Source organism: Thermobia domestica, chromosome 1 (genome assembly GCF_964235325.1).
Source record: "Thermobia domestica chromosome 1, izTheDome1.hap1.1, whole genome shotgun sequence".
In the NCBI taxonomy this organism is placed as follows: Eukaryota; Metazoa; Arthropoda; class Insecta; order Zygentoma; family Lepismatidae; genus Thermobia; species Thermobia domestica.
In genome coordinates, this window is record NC_137454.1 from 306,867,512 (window position 1) to 306,894,740 (window position 27,229).

The window sequence follows — 27,229 nt, forward strand, 5'->3', positions numbered from 1 at the left end:
ACATCACTGTGTTGTGTTATAATATTGTTGTGATTTCGCATTTTTATGATTTATGAATTATTGTGATGTTATGTATAAAAATGTACCTAAATCAAACCTAAAAACTATTGCCGCACTAACTTCAAAACACGAGAGAAAGTGACCGATAATGTTATTAAATGGCTGAGAGGCGATTAACTTGGTTTCTCATTGTTTGCGACTAAGGACAAATAAAACATTATAACCGAATAAAGTTTTTCTGTCTTTGAAGTTCTCCATTGCGTTCTAAATCTCTCATCTGAATTGAATAACATCCCAAGTCTATTGAGTTCCGATGTTATTCTATTCAGCTGAAATTATTTTATATTAAAAATAAGATTTTGAGTTGGACTTAGGCTGTATTATTATGCAGGATGACTTTGGAACACAGGTGCTGACGAATAAAAAACTGAAAAGACGAAAAAAGGTGAACTTGGGATGTTGTTCAATTCAGATACTGTAGGTAGTCTTTAATGACATTTCTAAGTTTGATTTTGTAAGCATATTATTAATAGTTAAGTCGAGCTTTGTCTATCACTTAGTTGGCTATATTATTAGACACTCTCCAAAATTCATCTCGTGCGTACTTTGCAGCAGATCTGTCTGCAATGAAACACCAACAAAACTTGATTCATCTTTTACTAGGATAAAAGACAGCGGATCTTGCAACGATTCACTTTTAATTTATCCTTCAGAAAGTATCTATCATAAGTCGTGCTTTGTCTATCACTTAGTTGGCTATATTATTAGACACTCTCCAAAATTCATCTCGTGCGTACTTTGCAACAGATCCCTCCGCGGTGAAACACCAACAAAACTTGATTGATCTTTTACTAGGTTAAAAGACAGCGGATCTTACAACGATTCACTTTTAACTTATCCTTCAGAAAGTATCTATCATATTTTCTTACAACTAGAAAGTAAAATTAAGGAGAAGTTGAGTGTTGCCGATGCTCTTTGGGGTTACATTTTTTACAAGTGTCTTGATAACATAGACAATATTTTTGTAGAAAATACTACAGGATTGTGATGTTGTCTTGACCACAGTGTGGACATATTACCTAAATTGTTGTTCCATTATATGAAGTATAGAATCTTCTTTCGCACAAAAGAAATTCGGAGAGAACTAAAAAAAAATCGAAGCTTTGTGAAGTCTAATCGAAAACTTTCTAAGATGGCAGGAAACTAATTGTGGTAAGTGTCTTTTATTATCATTAATAATTATTAGATTTAGGTTTGTTTGTCTTTATAATTGTTTATCATTCCTAGTGGCGTATTTACGATATTTTCAGAGGGGGATTTGCTAACTTTATTACTGGAAACGTGAAAATTCTGCAAGATATTTAATTTACTTTAATATAGAAAATAAAATTTCGAGGGGCTTCAGCCCGGAATCCCCCCTTAAATACGCCACTTTCATTCCACACAGTACCTTGTTAATATAAAATTATACGTAATATGCAAGTAGATTATTGAAGCTTTCTGTTACTAGATGAGTAAATTAAAATAGAAGCTATTTCCTTATACTGCATACGGGTTCGACAGCTACATTGAGGCTACAGCGCCGCTAGTGCCATCTTAGCGACGGCCCACAGAACTACGAGGAGTAATCACACTTTTTCTTCTATTCGCTATGGTTTCAGCATGGTAAAAACCTCGCTTTGAAGTATTAATGAGCTCGTGTAGCTTCCAAACGGGAGAAAAATGACAAAGTGTTTCCACTCCAAGTTGTTCAAAATTTAGCAATTGTTTCAATGGTGGAAAAATAAATACATGTTTCCATTTAAAAACTTGAACTTGTCCCCCCGTAGAGGAATTTCTGAGACGCCCTGATGTCAGGAACATCACCATGTGAATTCGGCATGTGCACTTTGGTAATATTTTTCTTGTTTCAAAAAAAAGAAAAAAAAATCTATGGACTAAGACCTGAGTTAAGGCACTGTTGCGGATTTCGTGAATCACCCTGTATAGCCTGAAATTGGTGTCCCGGTTTTTCGTTTACAAAATCTGGCAACCCTAATCATAGGGAATTTTGAGGGGGTGCCGGTTTTTTATTTTCCAAAGTTGTCAACCCTAGTCCCATAAATGGTAATAATTCACATAATCTCTAGATTCTTAATAGATTATTTTATTTTTATTTGTCAGTGTTATCCTGTCATAAATCTGTATTAAAGTAAATAGATAAAAATCCCTCCATGGTTTCCACATCAATTCCACATCAATTCCACATAAATACTAATACCACATCAATTCTATACGCGGATGACACTACGCTACTTAACATAAATACAAGCTTTGAAGAAGTGTATATAGAAGCTCAAGGCGCATTAAGAGAGGCAGCGACCTGGTTTAAAAGAAATGGTTTTGTGCTAAATCAAGATAAAACAAAAAAAGTAACCTTTAGTCTCAATCACTGCAATGATAGAGGAAACTATGATGTATCTGAGGTTAAATTTCTTGGTATACATATAGACAGCCAACTAACCTGGGAACAACATGTCAAATATGTATGTACAAAGCTCTCCCGAGTGCTCTTTCTGTTAAGAAAATTGAAAGATACAGTTCCTTATGAGTATCTGAGGAATTCATATTTTGCATTTTTTCACAGCATAATTGGATATGGGATTTTGCTTTGGGGTAACAGTAGCCAAGCACATGATGTTCTAGTTTTGCAAAAGAAAGCCATCAGGATTATTGTTGGAACACATGATAAAGAACACTGCAAACCACTATTTATCAGGCTTAAGATAATGACAGTAGTTAATGTATATATTTATCAAGTGCTACTTTACACTAAGAAAAACCTGGCAAATATGACACTCAGAGATGAAGTACATACATATAATACTAGATTGTGTAAGAAAATTGATATACCCTTCACTAGATTATCGAAGATCAAAAATAGTTATTTAGTTATAGGACCAAAGCTATTTAATAAACTAACATCCTCCATACAACAGCTGCCATTTAAGGTTTTTAAGAAAAAGTTATATGACTGGTTAATAACGAATCCATTTTACTCAATTCAAGAGTTTAGTGAATGTCAAGACATTGTGTCCTAGTTTGCAGTATCACTTTATTTCAAATATTATTAGGTTGTTCATAATAATATTAACCAATAACTGATTGTCTGTATGTAATGATTATTTTATATATATATTTAATATTAACCAATACTGATTGTCTGTATGTAATGATTATTTTATATATATATGTAATATTAACGAATAACTGATTGTATGTAATGATTATTTTATATATATCTGTATCTGTATTTTATATATCTGTATCTATATGTATATTTCATTCGGACGTTGTCTATTGCTTGTAAAGCTCAATGACAATAAAATATTCTATTCTATTCTATTCCTCGAAGCATAATCTCACAATTTTACGTAATTCCCAAGATAATGATTTGCAAGTAAACTATAACAGCTGATTCAATGACAAAAGAAGATCATACGCGTAACTCTTTACGGTCCGACGTGCAAATACCCTGGACGCTGGAATTAACCGTGGACCTGGGTTCGAATTTAAATACTTTTATTGTGGTATAGATGGAAAGTGTTATGAACTACAATGCGTAGATGAACGTTGTGAGTCTTCTTTTGTGAAACTTGGATCACGATTAGTTACTTGAGAAACTGTTTTAGTTTGAATTAAAAGAAAATGTCACTGTTGTATAAGAAGTCAATGGCAGTGTTGGACAAATATGTCCCACAGAAATTTCAGCCGTTGTGGAACCATCCTGCAGGTACATGTTTTTACAAAATAATAGCTGTTTTTCAATAGACATAAGAAAATGCTAAATATCTCATTGTTCATTTAATGGAACTGAATTAATAATTCATGACCTTGAATTACCGGTTCTAGAAGACTAAGCATATAACCATAAACGGTAAGGAACTGTTTATGGTAAAACTTTACATATGGCACAGTTCTTATGAAATTTACGTTTCTATATCATATCTTTAGTCGTGAAGTAAACTTTAGGCACTCCACCTGAAAAAATAGTTGAAAAATTAATTATTTTAAAACTAATGTCCTTTTTATTGCCCATCAAAACATTTGCGTTGAGTGACATAACAATACTCCACTTTGCATTAATAAAGTTCAATAGGGCCACCAAAAATAATACCGGTAGTTGAAAAACAGGCAGGTTAACTTTTGGCGCTCCACTCGAGATAATTGTTGAAAGCTTAAGATTCTTTCACTGATTTCCTTCTTATTGTTTCCTAAATAATTTGCACTAGTTGACATGAAATTATCTCACGTTGCATAGATAAAACTTAATGGGGCCATCATAAGCAACTGTTGAAAAACTACAATTCTTTCACGATTTGTATATAAAAGGCGCCTGTATGCTAAATCCTACAGTGCAAAAAGCAACAAACACCCTGTATTAGGTGGCCACTAAAAAAGCACGAATACTACCTAACCGAGTCAAGGCTGAGCAAAGCTAGGAGCCCGAGCGTTAGCGAGGCAGTGCGTTGGAAGGGAACAGGCGCGTCAGCGGTGGGCATATGCGTAAGCGAGGGTATTGAAAACTAGTTGATTTTGGCAATGATACGAGTTTTAATAGCACTTGTCATTGTTTCATACTAGTAGCGCTCCACTTGTAAACATACAATACAGCTTCTGTACACTGCAGAAATACGCCGCCAGTGGAAAATAGTTTCCAATATAGTCATCTTTCATATGTATTCACTTATTTTATCCGTCGTAAAGCACTTGTAATGATTTTATACTACTAACCCTACACTTGTAAATATAAAATATAGATGTATTGCTTTGTATTTAATTCTATCGCTTGCAGAAATTTATTCTTTTTAAATATGTATTTTCATGCGAAATATTGAATTTTACCTGTGAATCTTCCAAAATGTGGTGCTCCAAAAGTAAACCAGCACCAAATCAGCCTGTGTTAGGTGGCTACCTATAAGCATGTTCACTATCGAACCGAGTCAAAGTAGGGCGAAGCTGGTAGGCCCACACGGGGTTAGTCCAAAGGGAGCAATCGTGTCATCGACGGTGTATATACATTTAAACAAAGGTGGTGGGATTTTCGCAGTGATATGAGTTCCTGTAGCACTTGTAATGGTTTCGTATAACGCTACACTTGTAAAATTAAAATGCAAATCTCGTACACTGTGCAGAAATACTTTGCCGGCGGAAAATTGTATCTAATGCAGTCATGTTTTATATGCACTCACTTATTTTAACCGTTGTAAAACACCTATAATGATTTTACAGTAGTAATTCTACACTTGTAAACATAAAATACATCTGTAAGAATTAGTATTTAAGACATTACTCGAGCAGACGATTCTATCAAATTTTGACACATTTCTTACATTTTTAGGTTAGGTTAGTGCTTTGTATTTCTTTTTGCAGTGTGACCTCAGGACGTAAGGTTGCCAGATTTTGTAGGCGAAAAACTGGCACACCAATCTCAGGCTATATACATATAAAGTACTCATTTGGTCAAAATCTCAGGGCTTTTACTCATTGGGTCAAAATTAATTATCTGTCTTGTCCAGGCTACTACTCACAATTTTCCAGTTCATTCTATACACAGTTGACACAAATGAAGCCTCACAAGGGATGTATAAAGAATGTGAAAAGGTAAAAGAAGAACTGTCTCGCGTCCCTTATTTCAAACTCCGATTTGTTGGGTTTAACAGGTCCTAAATATTATGTAATCGTGGGATATAAAACTCAAAGACTTCATTTCATTTTTCCTAAATATTGCGCCAATTACGACAGATCCTCCTATTTATAATTGAAAAGAGACTTTTTTCTTTGTTTCGTAATCATCTGAGTCAGAAACTACCCTAACAAAAATACAAATTTATCATTTAGCAAGAAGAAATACATTTACACTAAATTCAGAACAATAAACAAAAAGTAAATATCTCACGAGACTTACGCAGGCCCTTCAAAAGTTTTGTAGATCACAAAATCGAGTATCAAAGTTAAACAAGACACATACCTTTATGTGTTTAACTGCCACTTCTTGTGCCAGAGTAAGTTGTTACGGAATTTTAACCTAAAAATTACTGGAAATTTTATCAGATAAAGTAAAAACATAAATTCAAAACTATTGAATGCGTGCACAGCACCTATAGAGATATTTATCCACACATGGAAAAACATATTAAAAGGCAACTCAGTTCTGTAATCGTTGAAGTGGGGTTTAAAATGAAACTTAGATGTAAGACTACGGATCTAAATGCGACCGGCACTCAGATAACCTTCCATATTATTATTATTATACGTGTGTCAAGTTAGCATACACACATTTAGCCAACACGACCAAAAGTATACAATGGTTAGTGCTACGTTAGTGCTGGTTAGTGCTAGCTTCCCAACGTTAGTGCTGCTATACATAAAAAAATATAGCAACTTTTTTTGTTGTATGCCAACTTGACGTCAAGTTAGCATACGCATACACAAAAATTAATGCACTAACGAAAGTAGCTATACCAATCGTTAGTGCTACGTTAGTGCTGGTTAGTGATAGCTTCCCAACGTTAGTGCTGCTATACTTAAAAAAATAGAGCGACTTTTTTGTTGTATGCCAACTTGACGTCAAGTTAGCATACGCATACACGAAAATTAAAGCACTAACAAAAGTAACTATGCCAGTCGTTAGTGCTACGTTAGTGCTAGTTAGTGCTAGCTTCCCAACGTTAGTGCTGCTATACTTAAAAAATAGACCGAGTTTTTTGTTGTATGCCAACTTGGCGTCAAGTTAGCATGCGCATACACGAAAATTAAAGCACTAACAAAAGTAACTATACCAATCGTTAGTGCTACGTTAGTGCTGGTTAGTGCTAGCATCCCAACGTTAGTGCTACTATACTTAGAAAGATAGAGCAACTTTTTTGTTGTATGCCAACTTGACGTCAAGTTAGAATACGCATGTACAAAAATTAAAGCACTGACAAAATTAACTATACCAGTCGTTAGTGATACGTTAGTGCTGATAAGTGTTAGCTTCCCAACGTTAGTGCTACTATACTTAAAAAATAAAGCGACTTTTTAGCAAAATTAACTATACCAACCATAAGTGCGAATACGAATCTGATATTCTCTAACTTTAATAGAAAGTTACTTTTTGATAGGTGAAATTTTAAAAAATAACATTTTGTTAGTTTGTTAGAAATGATTATTTCATTTATTAAATCTAATTGTTGAAAGAATGGTTTTATAATATCTTATTTTTGTCAAATTTCTAATGCTAATTAAATTTGAATGTTAGAAATTTGAATGATTCCCTGGGTTATAACAATATTTGATTGTTAAATTTTTAGTGTAATTAAGCAAAAATCGCTTTGTTGTGATTATAAACAAATGAATGGTAATTAAATGTATTTTAATTATGACAGTTATATATCGAAGCTGACATTAATAATATATATCATAACGTAAATAAGTTGGCCCAGACCAAGGCGATAGTTTTAGCGTAAAATCAGTATTTTAAAAATATAAAATATCCATTTTTGGTTTCTTTATTCCTGGTGGACAGATTTACCACACACATCTAACATAAAGTTTGCATAATGGTTTAGTATTACTGTGAACGGATCATTTTATGGAGATTGAAACAGTCTCGTGCGATAATTTGGAGAACGATCATCACTAATCTAAAGCTTATTTCTCTACTCACGTGAACTTGATCTCCACATGCCACACTAAGGATCAAATTAGTGTCAATCGTTACTGCTTCTTAGTGCACCAATCTCTAACGTTAGTGCTTCATTAGTGTAAGTGGTAGAAGTAAAAAATCTTTGTGAAGGCACGTTCACGCTGCCACCCACTTCATGCATTAATGGAAAATTTAGTGCCAGTCGTTAGTGTATCTTTAGTACTTGTTAGTGCACCAGCCTCTAATGATTGTTTGGCTTCATTAATGTAGCTGGTACAATTAAATAGCTTTGGGAAGCCAGCGTGAACTTAAACCTCCATCTTAACCCTTTCACAGAGGAAGTCGACTTTTGTCGACAGAAAAAAAATTCGTTAACATGCGAATGTCGACTATAGTCGACGTGTTAAAATTTGTTTGTCCGTATCTTGGCTTTGTCGAGAGTACTCGCCAAAGTTGTACCGTTCAATTTTTTGTGTTCTATTGTTTTCGATAAACAATAGACATCACACAAAAAACCTTTGGCGACTACAATCGACAAAACCAAGATACAGACAAATTTTAACACGTCGACTATAATCGACATTCGCAGGTTAGGGAAATTTTCTTTCCGTCGCCTTCCACAGTGAAAGGGTTAAGCACTAACGAAAAAATTAGCGCCGTTCATTATGCATTGTCAATGCTTCTAGAAATCACTGATAGTTTCATTAGTGCTTCAGTATTGATGTAGTTATGGCAAGTTACACGTCACGAGACACGCATAAGAGATACATGGGGTAGTTATCATTGTGTCAAATCCCCGCTAAATTCAAAAGTACTAATGACCTCTTCTAGTGCAATCATTAGTGAATCGCTACTTATTGTTAGTGCACCAACCCCTAACGTTAGTGCTTCACTAGTGTACGTGCTACAAGTAACAAACCTTTGGGCGGCCAAGTTCACGCTGGCCCCCTACTTCAAGCAGTAACGAAAAATTTAGTGCCATTCGTTAGCGTATCGTTAGTGCTTCTTAGTGCACCAACCCCTAACGTTATTACTTCATTAGTGTAGGCTCTAGGGCCAAAACAATTTTACGCGCTGGCCCCAACTTCAAGCACTAACGAATAAATTTGTGCTAGTCGTTAGTGCATCGTCAGTGCTTCTAAAAAACACTAATAGTTTCGTTAGATATTCACTATTAGTGTAGATATAGACATTTATGTCACGAAACTCCTATAATAAATACATAGGAAATTTTTCATTGGGTCAAATTCCCGTCAAATTCAAAAGCACTAATAATTTCTTCTAGTGCAGTCGTTAGCGCTTTGTTAGTGCTTCCTAGAGCTCCAACTCCCAATATTGGTGTTTTAATAGGTTAGACGCTAGAAGCAAAAAGCTTTAGCCACCAAGAAAGCACTGACGATGAAACCTAGTGCAATCGATAGTGCTTCGTCTAGAAAACACTAATAGATCAGTTAGTGTTTCAGATATTGCCAATTATATGCCACGAGACTCCCATAAGAAAAACATGGGAAATTTTTCTTTGGGTCAAATTCTCGCCAAATTCAAAACTAGTAATGATCTATTCTAGTACAATCGTTAGTACTTGCTAGTGCATCAACTTCGAACATTATTGCTTCTCATCGTGAATGCTTTTGTGGGGAGGGGCAAGCGTGTAGTTAGCTTCCCCTAAGTTTTATTTTCTAGCGTCCATAGTATTGAAGCATTAATGATGGGAGTTCTGCAATAAAACCTACTAACGAAGTAATAACCATTTTACTATATATGGTCATTAGTGCCTTTAAATTTGGCGTGAATTCAAGTTAGCCCCGCACGCTTCTTAAATGCTATTTTTTTTACATGTTTAATGCTTCGTTAGTGCACATTAGTGCACTAAACACTAACGTTAGTGTTATGATACTTTAGAAGTTATTAGTGAATAACTCGGACGGGGCTAACTTTTGATTTTTTAACTTTTATACAATTTTACATAATTGTGGCACAAAAGTGAGACAACCACCAGCGATTAGTGCATTGCTAGAGCTCTATGAAACACTAAGCTCTAAGGTTAGTGTTGTCATAGTTTAGGAGTTATAAGTGAATAACTCACTCGTGGCTAAATTCAAATATATATTGAATTTTACAATAATTTTCACACAAAGTAGGAATAAACGTCAAAGGCTAGTACTTCGTTAGCACTCCAAAAAGCTCTAACGGTAGTGCTATCGAAACTCTAACGTCAGTCTATCGTAGTTTGGGAGATTTTGATGAATAACTGGTGCGGAGCTAACTTGAGATCTTTCAAATTTTCTGCAATTTTACACTAATTGTCAGACAGAAATAAGATAATCACTAGTGGTCAGTGTATTGTTGGTAATAAATAACTCGGCGGGGCTAACTTCAGGTGTTTCAACTTTTACCCAATTAGTGTAAAATTCGATAAATTTTAATTGAGATACCTCCTTTTTAATGTATCACCTACACTAACGAAGCACTAACATTTTGGATTGGTGCACTAAGAAGCACTAACAAGTGTCATTTTATCGTTAGTGCCCTAAGTGAGGGCCAAGTTCACAGACGTAGAAAAATACGTTTTGGATTCGTGATGATCGTTCTCCACATTATTGCATCAGGCTGTTTCAATCTCCATAAAATGTTCCGTTTACACCAATACTAAACCATTATGCAAATTTTATCTTAGATGTGTGTGGTAAATCTGTCCACCACGAACAAAGAAAAAAAAAGAATTTTTTATTTCTTAAAAATAATTATTTTAAGCTAAAACTATCGCCTTTGTCTGGGCCACCTTAATTTATTTATGTTATAATAGATACTATTACTGTCAGCTTTGATATAACTGTCACAATTAAAATATATTTAATTACTATTTGATTATAATCACAAACAAACGGATTTTTGCCTAATTATTTTACATTTCAAATTAAACAATCAAATATTGTTATAACCCACGACCTCATTCAAATTTCTAACATTCAAATTTAATTAACTTTAGAAATTTGACAAAAGGGATATTATAAAACCATTGTTTCAACAATTAGATTTAATAAAATAAATAATAATTTCTAACAAACTAACAATATGTTATTTTTTAAAAAAAATTCCTTTACCAAAAAGTATCTTTCTACTCAAGTTAGAAAATACAAGATTAGGATTCGCACTTACGGTTGGTAAAAAGTCGCTTTATTTTTTAAGTATAGCAGCACTAACGTTGGAAAACCAGCACTAACGACTAGTATAGTTACTTTTGTTAGTGCTTTAATTTTTGTACATGCGTATGCTTTGGTATAGTTACTTTCCTTAGTGCTTTAATTTTTGTATATGTGTATGCTAACTTGACGTCAAGTTGCCATACAACAAAAAGTCGCTCTATGTTTTTAAAGTATAGCAGCACTAACGTTGGGAAGCTAGCATTAACCAGCACTAACGTAGCACTAGCGATTGGTATAGTTACTTTCGTTAGTGCTTTATATTTTGTGTATGTCTATGCTAACTTGACGTCAAGTTGGCATGCAACAAAAAAAGTCGCTATATTTTTTTGTGTAGCAACACTAACGTTGGGAAGCTAGCACTAACCAGCACTAATGCAGCACTAACGATTGGTATAGTTAATTTCGTTAGTGCTTTAACTTTTGTATATGTGTGTGCTAACTTGACGTCAAGTTGGCATACAACAAAAAAGTCGCTCTATTTTTTTAAGTATAGCAACACTAACGTTAGGAAGCTAGCACTAACGATTGGTATAGTTACTTTCGTTAGTTATTTAATTTTCGTGTATGCGTATGCTAACTTGACGTCAAGTTGGCATACAACAAAAAAGTCGCTCTATTTTTTAATTATAGAAGCACTAACGTTGGGAAGCTAGCACTAACCAGCACTAACGTAGCACTAATGATTGGTATAGTTACTTTCGTTAGTGCTTTAATTTTCGTGTATGCGTATGCTAACTTGACGTCAAGTTGGCACACAACAAAAAAGTCGCTCTATTTTTTAAGTATAGCAACACTAACGTTGGGAAGCTAGCACTAACCAGCACTAACGTAGCACTAACGATTGGTATAGTTACTTTCGTTAGTGCTTTAATTTTCGTGTATGCGTATGCTAACTTGACGTCAAGTTGGCATACAACAAAAAAGTCGCTCTATTTTTTAAGTATAGCAACACTAACGTTGGGAAGCTAGCACTAACCAGCACTAACGTAGCACTAACGATTGGTATAGTTACTTTCGTTAGTGCTTTAATTTGTGTGTATGCGTATGCTAACTTGACGTCAAGTTGGCATACAACAAAAAAGTTGCTCTATTTTTTATGTATAGCAGCACTAACGTTGGGAAGCTAGCACTAACCAGCACTAACGTAGCACTAACGATTGTATACTTTGGGCCGTGTTGGCTAAATGTGTGTATGCTAACTTGACACACGTTATTATTATACTAGCTGTGAATTTTTCTAAATCACAAATCACATCAAATGTATGAAACACGTAAGAGATCTTTCGGACTCTTACATTAATTTGCGAAAGTAATATAGCGAGCAGAAGTTTAAAATACTCCTTTGCAAGAAGACTGGTTTTGCTATTACACAATATTTTTCCACTGGTGTAAATTTCTGCTGGCAAAATTTACGGTAATGTTCGCAATTACCCTCCCTTGCTACGGTAATGTTCGCAAACTTCTTGAACTCTTTTCGCTAGGTTGGGGGCCGTGGTGGCTCAGTGGTAGAGCGTTCACCTCTGGTGCTTGGGGTCTCGGGTTCCAACCCTGCTCCCGTTAAGTGATCTTTGTGGTGGACAAACACCGTGTGCGTGGGTTTTCTCGGGGTTCTCCCGTTACCTCCCACTTTATTCATTCCACCATGTCATTCATCTCTCATCATCACCGTCTCCTTTAGCCTAACTGGCATAAACGTGGGACGTAAAACTCAAAAATTTCATTTTTTTCTTTTCGCTAGGTTGTAATATACAGGCGCAGTTAGTGAGATTTCCAAAATAAAATTCTGAAGCTAACGATGTTTTTTGTCTCTGTAACCACTGCTGGAAAATAATAATGAAAGTAGAAATTTAAAACCACGAGTCCACCTCTTTTAAGCACGTCTTATAAAAAATGTCTGATGTACAAGAAGCAGAATGAAAGTTTAATCGAATATCATATGAGTTTTTTTCAAATAACAAGTTTAAAGAAACAACATTACACCATCTATAATAAAGTCAATAAGCTACTCACAGTCAAGTTGTTACTCTCATTCGAAAATGGATTTTACTATCGCTGTTCTTTAGTTCTTCCTAAAGCGAAGTTTAATGCTGTTTTGGAATCACTAAAAATTTTAAATTTTAACTTACTAGTGCAATCCATAGATATAAATGACATATGGTGTTATTGTATGTAATGTTTCATTATATGGAAGCACATTGTTAATCAGCTGCTCATACCGATTTTTCCTGTTTGGAAGATTTGGGAACAAAACTGTGCAGTCTTTTTGAAGTGCTAGCAGAATGCTTTTCGCATGCTATGTGATCTTTAATACCCGCTCTTGTCTCGTGCGCTATATTAAGGCAACACTTACACATTTTACACTCCACTTCATGGTCAAATAGGATGTGATTTTAACTCCCTGAAAAGAATAGATGTGATGTTTAAACTCCCTTGTTGTTTGTTTAGTAAAATAAATTGGCTACACAATTGTTAATTCTTTCATTGAAAGCCGGGACGTCTGGCAACCCTACTCAGGAAGGCTCAGTTTAAATACAGTGTAGACGTATGGCATAAAAATTACTGTGTATAAAACGCGAACCAACTTGTGCTTGGTGGCCACTAAAAAGCACGGATGCTATCAGGCCGAGCCAGGGAGCGAACGTAGCATGGGGGCCCGAGCAGTAGCAAGGGGGGGTGTCCTTAGGGAGCAGGCGCGTCAGTGACAGGGGGTATACGCATAAACGAAGATAGTGGAAGAGCACACTTACACATACAATACTTTCACTATAAATCAAAATTCATTTCAATATGCTGTGCGCTGAGAGTGATTGCTTATATTCGCACTCTCGTTCCTCCACAAGAAATGTTTTACGAGGGTCACTACAAAAGTTTTGAGATGTGAAATGACTTACATACTTAAAATCAATTTAACACTTACATTTTCTCAAAATATTCACCATTACACGGTACACATTTTTGCATCCTCGAAAACCACTTTTGGAAGCAGTGTTGCCAGTCTTTTCAAGTGTTAAAAGTTCATTCTCGTGAGCCACTACAGCTTCTTCAGGGCTGCAAAATCTCTTCCCACGCATGCGATCTTTGATCCTGGGGAGCAGAAAAAAATCACACGTGGCCAGGTCAGGGCTATACGACGGATGAGTCATAAGTTTGACCTCCGTAGATTCTAAAAACTGAATTGTGATGTTGGCCGTGTGTGCGGGCGCGTTGTTATGATGAAGCAGGACCCTACGCAATCCAGTTCTTGGACGCCGTTCCCGAAGCTTCTGAAACACTTTTGTTAGGCAAACAGTGGTGTACCACTGAGCAGTAACAGTCCTTTGTTCTTCAAGTGGAACAGTTGCAACATGGCCAGTTTTGGAGAAGAAAGTTGCGACCATCTTCTTCCTCACACTTCGCGGTCGCTTCACTTTCGTGGGTGGATTTTCGTCTGGAAAGATCCAAACTATAGACTGGCGTTTATTTTCAGGGTCAAATTGATAGATCCAAGTCTCATCACCAGTAACAATGTCAGAGACGCGTCGAGAATTGCGTCCATTAAATCTTGCAATCATTTCTTCACGCCATTCCACACACATGCGCTTCTGCTGTTCAGTGAAAGTGTGAGGCACCCAACGAGATGAAACCTTCCTGAGCCGAAGATGATCATGAAGAATTTTTGTTACTGCTGGCGATCCAATGTTCACTGTAGATTCAATGTCCTTGAAAGTTGTTCGAGGATTTTCTCGGATCATTTGTTCCACAGCAGCAATGTTTTCATCTGACAAAGCTGTTGCCGGATGTCCAGCTCTCTCTTCATCTTTAAGCGATGTCCGGCCTCTTCTAAATTCACCAAACCACCTAAAAATTATACCACGGGAAGGAGCAAGGTCCCCAAATGTCCCCTGCAAACGGTCAAGGCTTTGTGTCTCGTTCAAACTACTTTTTGAAATCGTAAAGTACAACAGTACGTCTGATGAGGATCTTGACTAGAAGATCGAAACGTCACGTGTAAATGTGTTTTTATATTAAATAAGTGCAGTTTTGTTCAGCAGTGTATTTACTTTTCTGTTGTTTCATACATCGCGAATACGAGAAAAAGTTTTAGTTCGAATACAAGCAGTACTGAGTTTTATGTGCTCCCGTAACTAATAATTGGCACTGGTGCTCCCGAAACTAATAATGCTGGTTAAGATTAGCCCGTCAAAAAAATTGTAATTTTACGGTTAAAATCAGTGAGTGCACATTAAAGAGGATTGTATAGGATATCAATTTCCACTGTCGGAGCCTTTGTGCACAATGTAGGAAATCTGTACTTTTATGTTTACAAGATTAATGTTTTAGTGTCAAACCATTAGTATTACCCAATAGTTATAGTAAGGCTATAATGAGTTGTGTTTCTTGCATTATCCTTGTTTATACTGTAAGGATCCCCACATCACTACACAAGCACATGCTCATAACGATACGTGCTGATATTTACGAACAAGCAGACGATACACTAAAGAGGAAGACACGAAGGAAACTGAAAGGAGACGGACCACACGAAGGAAACCGAAAGAAGACGAGCCACCCGAAGAGGACAAATAAAAGAGGGACCACGGAGGAACCAGACCACTGATCAAATAACCAATACCTGCTTCGAGGTCGCACTGGACTAGGGGTACACCTTTTCCTAAACCTTATATCGCACTTGACTAGGGATCCTAACTACAACTAAAACCTCGCGAAGCTGCTGTGAGCTGACAAGTCTCACCTAAACCTCGCTGATGCTCTGGATACTTCCATGAGTTAGGAGGGGCAGCGAGCAAAACACCTATCTCCATCATGTCACTTAGGAGAAAAAAGGCACTATTGAATTAGTCTTTCAAAAGACATTGTAATAAAATTGGTAAAGGAAAAAAAAAAAAAAGACACCCGGACCGTTATTTGACTCTACGTATAAAACATCATTTCAATATGAATACCCTCTAACACTGACGCATCTTCTTCTACGTAGCCACCCGAGCCTCTCCCCTTCCCTTCCTTTTTTGCCATGACTCGGTTTGGTAGCATTCTCGTTTTCAGTGGATACTTAGCACAAGTTATTTTGTATTTCTTGCAAAGTCTTTTTTAAGACGTCTGGGCGCCCGTAAGGGCAAGTCCTCTTAAAGTGAATCTGCACCTATAAAATTCTACTTCTGCTCTAAAGAACAACTTCTAAGGCACTAGGAGTGAATTTTATGATGAAAAAAAAATGCATATTATCAATGTGTGCACGATTACTTGGGCATGCGGCAGGATATTAACTATTCAGAGCGTTTTACGGAATCATTTAAAGAAAGAAACGATAAAACTTATATGTATGTATGTATAAAGTTTCATGGACTATTCTTAACCTTCATCCATACGTTGTTGCCATCCTAGAGCAACAGTTTGAGGGGTCTAGTTGAATATTGAGTCAGCAGCCTATATTAATTGGTACTCAAGTAAAATTTAAGTAGGATAAAATTTGGTGAGATTAATTTATCGTTGAAAAATTATTTATAGAGTTTCGTATTTCGAATACTTCAATAGCAGCCAATTACTAATATCAAAATTAAGAAGTACGGTGTTACAACTGTTCACTGATTGATTGATTTGTATTGTGTCGTAAGGAAAAACTCGTATAAGGATCCTGTAATCTTGTACAAGTAAAAGAGAAGCCAAACAATTAGCACTGTGAACTAAAGGAATATATTACCAGTGGCGTAATGCTAGAATTTTTCGCAGGTATACGCTCGATCGTATAAAGTATAGCTTATAGGCAAGACTACTTCGAGTATTTATTTATTTATTTATTTATTTATTTATTTGCCTGTTTTGCATACAAATGAGAGTATTCTCGAGCACGCATACAGTTGTCAAAATTACAAAATAATTACATATATGGTATAGAAAAAAAACTTAGATAAAATAATACATACATAACTATGACTTTTATAAGCTTATACAATCATAATATAATTAACAAAGAAAAAAAACATTTATACATTATCTTCAAAAAACTCATTTACCGAGTAGTAACATTTATCTACTAAGAACTCATGAAGATCCGATTTAAACATAGAATATGATTTGTTTTGTTTTAGAAAGTCAGGTAACTTATTGAAAATTTTTGTACAGTTAATATATACGCTTTTTTGAAAAAACGAGAAATTTTGGGGGATAACATGCAAATTATTAACGAATCGAGTATTGTATTTATGGACGTTACTGTTTTCTATAAATAAGTGTTTGTTACTTACGGTAAACAAGATAACTTTATATAGATACGCACAAGGTAATGGTAATATTTTTTGTCCTCGAAAGATGGGCTTGCAAGAAGATTTTGGTGACAATCCAAACACAACCCTTAGTGCTTTCTTTTGTAAGCGAAACGTGCTAATACATTCAGTAGAATGACCCCAAAAAATAATACCGTAAGTTATTAAAGAATGGAATTTTGCATAGTACACCGAAACTAAGGCCTCTGTTGTGACATTACCTCTTAGTCTACGGAGGCCGAAACAAATACTACTTAATTTTTTGTTGAGTTGAGAAATATGCTCATTCCAAGTTAGTTTCGAACTTATGGTGACACCAAGAAATTTAGTTGAAATAGAAAAGTCGACTTTTTTGTTATTTACCATTACGTAAGGAATAAATTTATTTTGAAGAGGATAATAAAAATTTAGCAAGGAAGTTTTATCATTGTTTAGAACTAACTTATTGTTACTTAACTAGTTACTTAATCGTGAAAACGCAGTGTTTAGATTATATTCAATATCATGTCGTGAGTTACCTGTAATAATAACATTGGTGTCATCAGCAAATAAAACACATTTATTAGGCAACATTTCATGTGTCAAATCATTGATGTAAATAAGAAAGAGCAATGGACCAAGCACTGATCCTTGAGGTACACCAGTTAGTATTGTACCTTTATAACTACTAAACTTACGCATTTCGCCATTATTTTCGTTCGTAATTTGAACTATCTGATACCTATCCTTCAAGTAAGACTCGATCCATTTATTGGCAGTTCCTCTTATACCATAAAAGCTTAATTTTTTGAGTAAGAGATCATGATTTACAGTGTCAAATGCTATAGTAAGATCAACAAAGAGTCCAATTGCCCATTTTTTATTATTTATTGCATGCATAACAGTACTAAGAAAATCGAAAATTGCAGAATCAGTAGATTTGCCACTTAAAAACCCATGTTGAGATAATGATATTAGATTATTGGAACGTAAGTAATTCCTTATCCTATTTGACATTACCGTCTCAAAAATTTTTGAAAATACAGATAAAACCGAGATAGGGCGATGGGTATATGCCGTATACTCCCGTATACACCTTCCTAAATCCCTGTGTACTCCAAAGGAAAACTGATTATTACCGATTATATGTGGTAAGCCCTCTCACCTTTCTCAGAAAGAAAATTAAAGAATAGGAACTGAAAAAACACCACAACATGTGAAGAATTTATTAGAACAAGGATAAGCATTTGTTTCTGAACAGAGGTAACCCTTTTCAGCTCGTCGGAAAATAGCTCAGCGAATTCTGTCGGAAATAAGTGTTTTCAGCTAAGAGATCAGTGATAGATTATACTAATACTCATACGCCAAACGTGCTTTGCGCGCCAAATATCATACATGAATTAATGACGTCTTAATTTGGATCCGCTTGTGCTTATATGTATTTGTGTTGGACTGACAAAAACATTTTATGAAAAGAACATGAATTCCACTACATATTCGCATACTCTAGAATGATTTTGCAAAGAATTTAGCAAGAACATTTTGAAGATATTTAGCAATAATTATGCTATGTATTCTATCAATATAGTAAGAATAATTCTAATTTTCTACTTTTAGGTCCGAAGACGATATTCTTCTGGGCGCCAGTTTTCAAATGGGTTAGTATTATTTATACGTTACAGACAATATTATGTTAAGAACGTCTTGTGTTAGCTGTCATTTCGCTACTGTATATTTATTTACTGTACGTTAGATTTGCAAGATTTTCATCTCTTTTTTTAAGTTTTTTTTGTGTAATATTTGATAGTTATAAATCTTTTCAACACGGAAGTATGGTTAGTATGTGACTTTCGGAATGAATAGAATGTAATGGAAAATTTGAAACTAAATGGAAGGTGACAACAATTAACGGGAAACTTTACCCGGTTTTCCAGAACAGTTTTGAAATTTTTCCTGATATGTAATTAGCCACATAGACTTTCCCATGTTCATGGAAAAATAAGACCAGGAAAACATGATAACGATCATACATGAGTAATATATTTTTAGCTCTTAATCAGCTAGAACATGAATAATATACAGTGAAACCTGTCTATGTTGGCCACCATCGGTTCCATTGGAAAGTGGCCAACTTAGACAGGTGGCCAACTTACAGAAAATAAGTGTGATTGGTGTATTTTTAAAATAGAATTTCTAATATTACTTGATTGTAAAATTTTAATAAGCAATGGCACGACAGCTAGTTTTATATAATGTATATACAATAATCATAACAATATACAGTACTAGAAAAAATTACTACAGTATGTTTAATATATGTATACTTTTACCTTCCTGAAAACTAGTCTGGTACACTTAGTTATTCAGATTGAAAACACAATACAAACAACCATAAAATAGCAACATATGTAGGCAGTTTATTGAAATTGATATTGTAGCACACTGAGGTATTCAGACTGAAAACAGAAAAGCAAAATTATAAACTGAACAATTTATGTGCAGTTTATATGACTTTTTTCGACAGTAACGAATATTTTCTGTAGATACCTTTCAAAAAAATAGCAAATCAGTTATTATACAAATTTATTCATGGTGGTTCATTCTAAACGTACTTCTTTTATTCCTTTTGGCACATATGCACATTCTAATTTTGTAGTTAACTATCTTTTGTTAATGAGCTACAAGTGTTTCCCTTGGATCAAAGTATGTTTTGAGGGAATTCATATCTCAAAACCCCCGCTACCTTTCGACAAGCCGTCAGGTGCCAATAGTTGGCAATTGACATGGTTAGCTTTAACCTTGAAAATTTTCCGGAATTACTAAAGCTTCCCACTGATGAAAGACGCTGATATAGCTAATGGTTTTACCAAAACAGACTGGATAAACAAATACGTATAACCATTTCCTGAATTCCTGTACGTGCTTTTTCATATTCACATCTTCTTTCACCACCCCTTTATGAGGATAATCTTCTGGTCATTGACCTCCAAGAACAAATCGTGCGAATCTATGCTTCTTTGTGTTCAGTCACAAATACAAAACATCTGCCTCTCATATGGGAACACGAAAAAGTTAAGAAAATAACAAAACGGTATTTTGCGTGGCCAAGATACGCAGGTAAATTTATCATTATCATCATAGGGTAAACATTGCTTCAATGTGGCCAACTTCCAAGATAGACAGGTGGCCAACTTACAGAGTAATAAGTAACGAATGTCTTATGGGAAAATGCAGGTTCAACACGAACTAGGCCAAGATAAGCAGGTGGCCAACTTAGAGAGGTGGCCAAGTTCACAGGTTTTACTGTAAAAACAAATACAACGTATTTTATTATGAAATTACGGAACACTTACGTGATAGAAATTGCTGCACAAAGCAAAAAATTAAGTATCTTTCGTGAAACTTTAATCTGTAACGTTAATCACACGATAAAAGTTTCTTCATATGTGAAAGGAAGAAATCACAGTGAAACATTCAACGAAAAAGGGTGGTTGTATGAACATAAAACTGGCTGTTATATATTATCGACATATCTTTAGAAAAAAGTCGATAGTATTATGTCATTTCACTTCTCCAAACGCTTTATTTCCTCATCAATATTGCGCATATCTTCCATTATTGTAATCTTCTTAGCTTCAAACTCGATTAGATTGATCCTTATTTTCCTGTCTTTAGTTCTTTTTGTTTCTTTTCTTCTTCTCGGCATGGATTTGTTGTTTTTGCAAAACGAGTATGAGCATTTCGTGCGTAATGGATCATGAGTTCCTTATGAATAGTTTCCCAAGATCACCAGAAGGTGATATATCGTACGCAAGTCTGCGTGCTACTATAATTTGTTCTTTTAAGTAATCTGCTAACCATTGTGCACTGATTGAAAATCCTTTTTCTAGATCTGAATTTTCATGAGAGATCAAGACCATTTTAACAACTTCTCATAAATTATTGTTCTCTGAAATATCCAAACTGTTCAGCCAAAAGTCATCCAAACGCTAACCAGTTCTAGAATGCTGACTCATAATTGTTTTACAATATAGGTTCGAACAAAACTCTGTGAACTCTCACAACTCCATTTGCCCTGGTGCCATCTAACTAATTATTTTCAACTAGTTCAGCTAAGAGACTACATGCGATTCACTCCATCAAATCCTGCAGAAACATTAAAATTCGAACAAAGAAGGCTCTAGTCAAATAATTTAAAGTTTAGGATTAAGGGGATGTCTACCCACTTGCAAGTGTTTCAGGATCCCTATAAGATAACACGTAGATATTTCTATGTGAATATTTAACAAGATATTGCACTTACCGTCTCAAAATTTTCCATGATATTTTCCAACAGCAATACCTATATGTTCATGGTTTCTGTTTTTGATTTAATGCCCCAGATCAATTTAGATTAATTATAATGTATACTTCCGTTTACACTTGGCAACGTAGAGGATAGAATTTCTCCAGGAATTGAGAGCTCTCTGCTGAACCTCTAGCCCTATAGTCTTCGCGTCACGTGGTAGTGATTTATGAGAGCTTCTGGCTAAAAACAAATGTTGTCTCTGTTTCTTCCTTTTTTTTTTTTGTCAAAAACTTGTTTTGGGCAGCTTTGTCCTCAGTTTTGTCCACTGCCTCTATCGAGATAGCAGTTATACAATGGAGATCGTTTGCAGATCTCATAGCAGATAATGTAACATTCTTTGAAGAAACTCGAAGACTGACATACGAACCGCGTGACAATTTGGGTAGGGAATCTGGAGCGTTGCAATTTTGTGTTCTGAAGTCCGCCTTATCACACAAGACGAAATGACCATAAACAAGAGACTTGTGAAGGAAGAAGGAAAATGTTCTTAGTAATTGTATCCAATTGTTTCCACATTTTTCACCTTTCCCCCCGAAAGATCCCTTCGAAAAGGGAAAGAGGGGAGGGTGATTTTGTGACCCTTGAGTTTTAGAATAGTCTTGAAACAAACTGCAAAGTGCACTTACTGGAAATTCTACTGTCGTTGTGCTATAATATCTGTGTTGCAAGAAGTGTGACAAAATGAAGGAATCAAAGAGGAAAAGAATTTGGTACTCTCTTCTTCCAAAAAAGAAGTCTCGCCAAGCTAATTCATATGTGTGGTCGATCTCAGAGTATGGAGTTCAGAGACTGGATAGTTAATATTTACCATTCAGGATTACCTTACAACCAATTAAATTCCATTTTCACCTAGCTTGGGCTGGGTTTGGGCAACTCCCTCTTGTGCAGTCGCCTGGACCCAGATCAGGCTCGTATTTATGGACATGTGTCTATTTCCGGATCACTTCGGAATTGATCCTTCGTTAATAACCATTCAAGTTCATTACTATATTTCCTGAATTATCCAGTAATCCTTTCTCCTCCAATCCTTTATCTTTCTTCATTCTTTCTCTTTTTCTTTTCTTCTCTGCCTCCCTCTGCTACTCTTCTTTCTCACTCTTCTTTTTCCTAACACTAACAAAACTGAAAAACGGTGTCGTGACGGGGAGTAGTCGCTATCAGCACGGTCAATAAGTTGTTTCGATAGTTTTTTTTTTTTTCTTCGGGAGTCCGATATGGAATGATTAACTCGAAAATGAACATATACAGAAAGAATAATAATAATAAAATTTATTCATGATTTCAATTATCAGATAGGAGAGTATTGTATTTCTTCCTTACTTCGGGCGACTCCTCCTTCCACCCGCGAATAAAATTACCCGTATACATGACAATAGGAAGGTATTTCGTTGAAAAATATGCTTTTTGTAGGATCATTTTAATTTCAGGCATATAGTCATTCTACTCCTTTTCATTTAATATAGATGTATGCACAGTATAAATGTAATGTGTTAGAGATGTAATAAACTATTTCGTTGATAATTGTTTTTGGTAGAATCATTTGAATTTCAAGCATAACGTCATACTAAGGGGTTCCATAGTCTTGTGGTTAGAACTTTTGACTCCTGTTCGCGTGATTCTAGGTTCGATTCCCTACTAGAATACTCAAATCATTGGCGTTTGCTCATCGTTGTGAGGCAAGCTGGGGAGCCACGTGATTAAAAGACGTGACAGTCTATAGAATTAATATAAATGTATACACAGTACAAATGTTGTTTGACAGTAGTAAGGTATTTCGTTGATATGTATATACTATTTCTAGGATGTATACATTTCTTTGTATACGACTTTTATAATGTATAATGTATTCTTATAATCAAGAACGAAATTTTAAAATTATTCTTCTTCTTATTATTATTATTAAGTATTCTGCCTTTTGGCCGGTCCTGGGACTGATGAGATTTTTTTCGTTTCTTCTTAATTTTCAGTTTGGACCTTGAAATATTTCTTCCATGTTTCTCGATTTTCAGTTTCTTCTTAATAATAAGTAATTATTAATGCTTAATAATAATTAGGCATAACAATGTTAGAAAACTGAAATATTTTAACAGAGCAGTTGATTTCCACGAATGTCTAATAATAAATTTTACCACCCAAGTGAGATTTATACCACTTGACACTATGATTCGGAACTCATGACTATCATATTTGTGTTACAATGTTATTTTCTAAAGACAGCTGTTTATTAGTCTAAAATCTAAACTCAGCAATACAGCCCATAGGGGCCTGGACATGCCAGCTGGTAAACATTCACAACCTAGAAGATCGTGATCAGTGCAATGACATCAAACAATCCTTTCGTCTTTCTTGGCCAGAGATCGCTACCACTTTATTCGGATAGTTCTCCATTTCTTTCACGATGTTGACTCAACTTCGGAAGTTGTGAGCTTACACTGGCAATCGAATCCTATTCTACGTACAATGGAGACACAATATAACGAGATTCAGCTAAGGAAAAACTCCTAAATAGTCATTAGTAGGAAAAGAAGCTGAGTACTATTCAGGAATGAATTGTTGATCATCTCTTAGGGGGAGGATATTTTCGAGAAAATGTACGCATGGAAAATAATAATAATAATAATAATAATAATAATACAGCTACACAAAAAGAATAAAAGTTCTGTGCACCAGACCCAAGGGTATGGATTCAAAATATTTTGGTACCCAGAATCCAAATTTCGAAACCCCAGGACGATTGACCGTGATATTTTTTTAAATGGGCGATAAACATAAGCAAACGTACAACAGCACTTACGTTCTTCGCCCATAAAACAAAGTTGACACGGTCAATCGTCCTGGAGTTTCGAAATTTGGGTTCTGGGTACCAAAATACATCGAATCAATACCCTGGGGTCCAGTGCACAGAACTTTTATTTATTTTGTGTGGTTGTGTAATAATAATAATACTGTATAAGGAAAAGGAATGAAGACGTACTAAAGGAAGCTAATGAAGGAAGACAGATCATGAAGATAATAGGAAAAAAAAGAAACAGCATGCTTGGACATCTTATTCGGCACTCCGATTGGATCACCGTGCTGATAGGGGAAAAGGCAGAAGGAAAACCAGGAAGTGGAAGATCAAGGATAGAAAAATCTATAAGTTTTACGTCCCACAGTTATGCCTGGTAGGTTAAAGGAGCTAGTGATGTTGAGAAAAGAAGGAAATGCTGGAATGCAGAAAGTGGAAGGAAACGGGAGAACCCCGAGAAAAACCCCACACATGGTGTTTGTCCTCCACAAAGTTCACTTGGTGCGAGCTGAGATCGAACTAAGGACACCATGCATTAGAGGTGAACGCTCTACCACTGACCCACCGCGGCCCGATCAGGGATAGATGCAGTTACGAAGAAGAGACCTTATCAAATTATAAAACAGCTCTCCCAGGGGAGAGAAAAGTTTTAAAATTTCCTTCTTGCGCATCAACCTATGATTGAAGTGAGAAAGATTATTATTATTATTATTATTATTATTATTATTTATTATTATTATTATTATTATTATTATTATTATTATTATTATTATTATTATTATTATTATTATTATTATTATTATTATTATTATTATTATATCGAGAATGTACTTCTGGGTTTCCTCCTTAAAAAATACACACACTATTTCCAATTATGGTTATCCTACTTTTTACAAATTTGTCGTTTTTTCCTCTGTCTTTCATTCCCATCATGCGATGGGTGGGCCATAGAAGGTGACGCCTTTTCTGTGGCCAGAGTGATCAAATTTGTCTAATTCAATATTGGTTTAAATAGTATTAGTTTTCAAGCTACATATATGAGTTCTTTGACTAACTGAATAGTGCACGCCCCTTCTGGCTCACTCGCCACTATTTAACATTAAATTTCAGATGCCTCGATATACTTGCACAAGTTTATTATTTGTGCCTAAATCGATTTAGCACTCACTTTTGTCGATGCAACAATAGAAACAAATATGAATTCGGACTTAATTACAGAAAAACAATACGCTTCAAACTAACTTTTCATCTATTCGTATATATTAGATCGCTAGCATACGCGACAGGCGGCGAGTTTATTTTAAAATTGCAATAATGAATGTGTATAAGTCTTTATCGTTGAGATGAATTGTTTTCGATAAATTTTATTATAATTAGCAATTTTTAAAAAAGGGGGCAGGAAGGACTCGTAAACCTTATTCGCCTTCTGTGCAGATGGTATGGTAAAAATCAATACTGGATAATGAAAGTGTAAGTGTAAAGGCTAATATGGAACAGAGAAACAAAAGAGAACTTCTTCAGAAGGGAATTGGGAGGGGAGGGGATGAGAGTACAATGCTGTGACACTTAAAATGCGTCTTGATTTGTGTACTTCAACAAACTTTTCTTATTAGATTACGCAATTTCTAGTTTCTTACTCCGATTATTCAAAGTATTCAAATGTTCTCGGAGGGAGTGACCGCCCCTCCCTTTAATCCGTCCGTGGTGTCATTGTTTGGCTTTTCGCTACTAATTCAAAGTGCTTTCCGAAACAAGTTGTCTTCTTGTGACAGCAGGGGGTGGAAGAAACAAACAAACCGTGAAAGGAAGAAAGAAGAGGTTTTGGGCTCTTCCAGTCCAGACCATTCTAACCACTGAGAAGTGAGAATCACAACGTGATTTTTCTGGTAAGAGCGTCCTTTTAAAAGCAGCTAACAAGCAAACAGATGGTCAGCCCTCTCCCCTCTGCAGCATACTTTTTATTCTTTGTTGCCAAACTTACTGAAGAATATATTGCAATTAATCTAACGCATGTAACGTAAATTGGAGACCGTGGTTGGATTTATATGGGTCTTGTGTATTTGTATTAAAAATTTCAAGTTATTACCTGCAATACTTTGTTAGAAATTACCATATTAAATTTTACATGTTATCAAATGGAGAGTTAGAAACCTAAACGGAGATGGTAGAAGATCCCCTTAAGAATTAGATTTCTGAGCTTTAGACCTCTATGTCATGTTAGCCCATCACATATGAGAGATGATGTCTCAAGGAAATTGGGGAGAAACGAAGGGAGCCTGGGATCAGTATGTTAGGTACCATCCCGGCATTTGCCTGATGTGAATGAGAAAAACCTCTCAGGATGGCTGGTCTGAAAAAGCTTTTACACTTTTTCGACCAAGTGACCCCACCGAATATAATTTAAAAATGACTTCTCCAGAAGTTTAAGAACAATTTTCTGCAATTTCGACGAAAATAAAAAAATATCCGAATCCATCATTGGTTCACATTTCTTAAATTCAGTATGTGTAGCAAAAACCAGTGTCATCGTTTTTTCACAGGAAGATTTTCTTTATTTTCCACATCAATTCGTGTGCACGAACGAAAAGAACTAAACGCTTCTAGTTTTACAAACTTTTTCTTCACATTTTTTATCACATCTGTTAAAATTGTGAAGAAATGCACTGAGATGAGCGTTGTCTGAAATTGAGTACTGAGAAGTTCTCTTTCTGAAGCAAATGCTTTTAAAAAATATAAGTTTATAATTAAGCATTTTATTTTATTTCAACACGCCTGACATGAACTGACAGCTGGAAGAGCTTGGGACTATCGTATACTTCCTAACACCTTGAATATACAACAGAAGATGTCAGTGGCTCGCTGAGCAACACTCTATTTTCAAGCCAATACTGAACAAAACTTCAATGGAAAATCTTATGAACCTCTGTAGGTTACTCGTAGAACATCCTTAAATAAGTTATGCAGAGCTTTTTGAAATTC

General features: G+C 35.3%; 1 protein-coding gene across 1 annotated transcript in view; it reads left to right on the forward strand.

The window, feature by feature from the left end:
* The first annotated feature begins 3,466 nt into the window (after positions 1–3,466).
* The window catches only part of LOC145661882 (mitochondrial pyruvate carrier 2-like), a 47,822-nt gene continuing 24,059 nt past the window's right edge, over positions 3,467–27,229 (forward strand). Inside the window, exons 1-2 of the mRNA XM_081727225.1 lie at positions 3,467–3,772; positions 18,732–18,772. Of these exons, the coding sequence (XP_081583351.1) occupies positions 3,688–3,772; positions 18,732–18,772 (126 nt within the window). The 5' untranslated portion in view covers positions 3,467–3,687. The remainder of the gene's footprint in view (positions 3,773–18,731; positions 18,773–27,229) is intronic.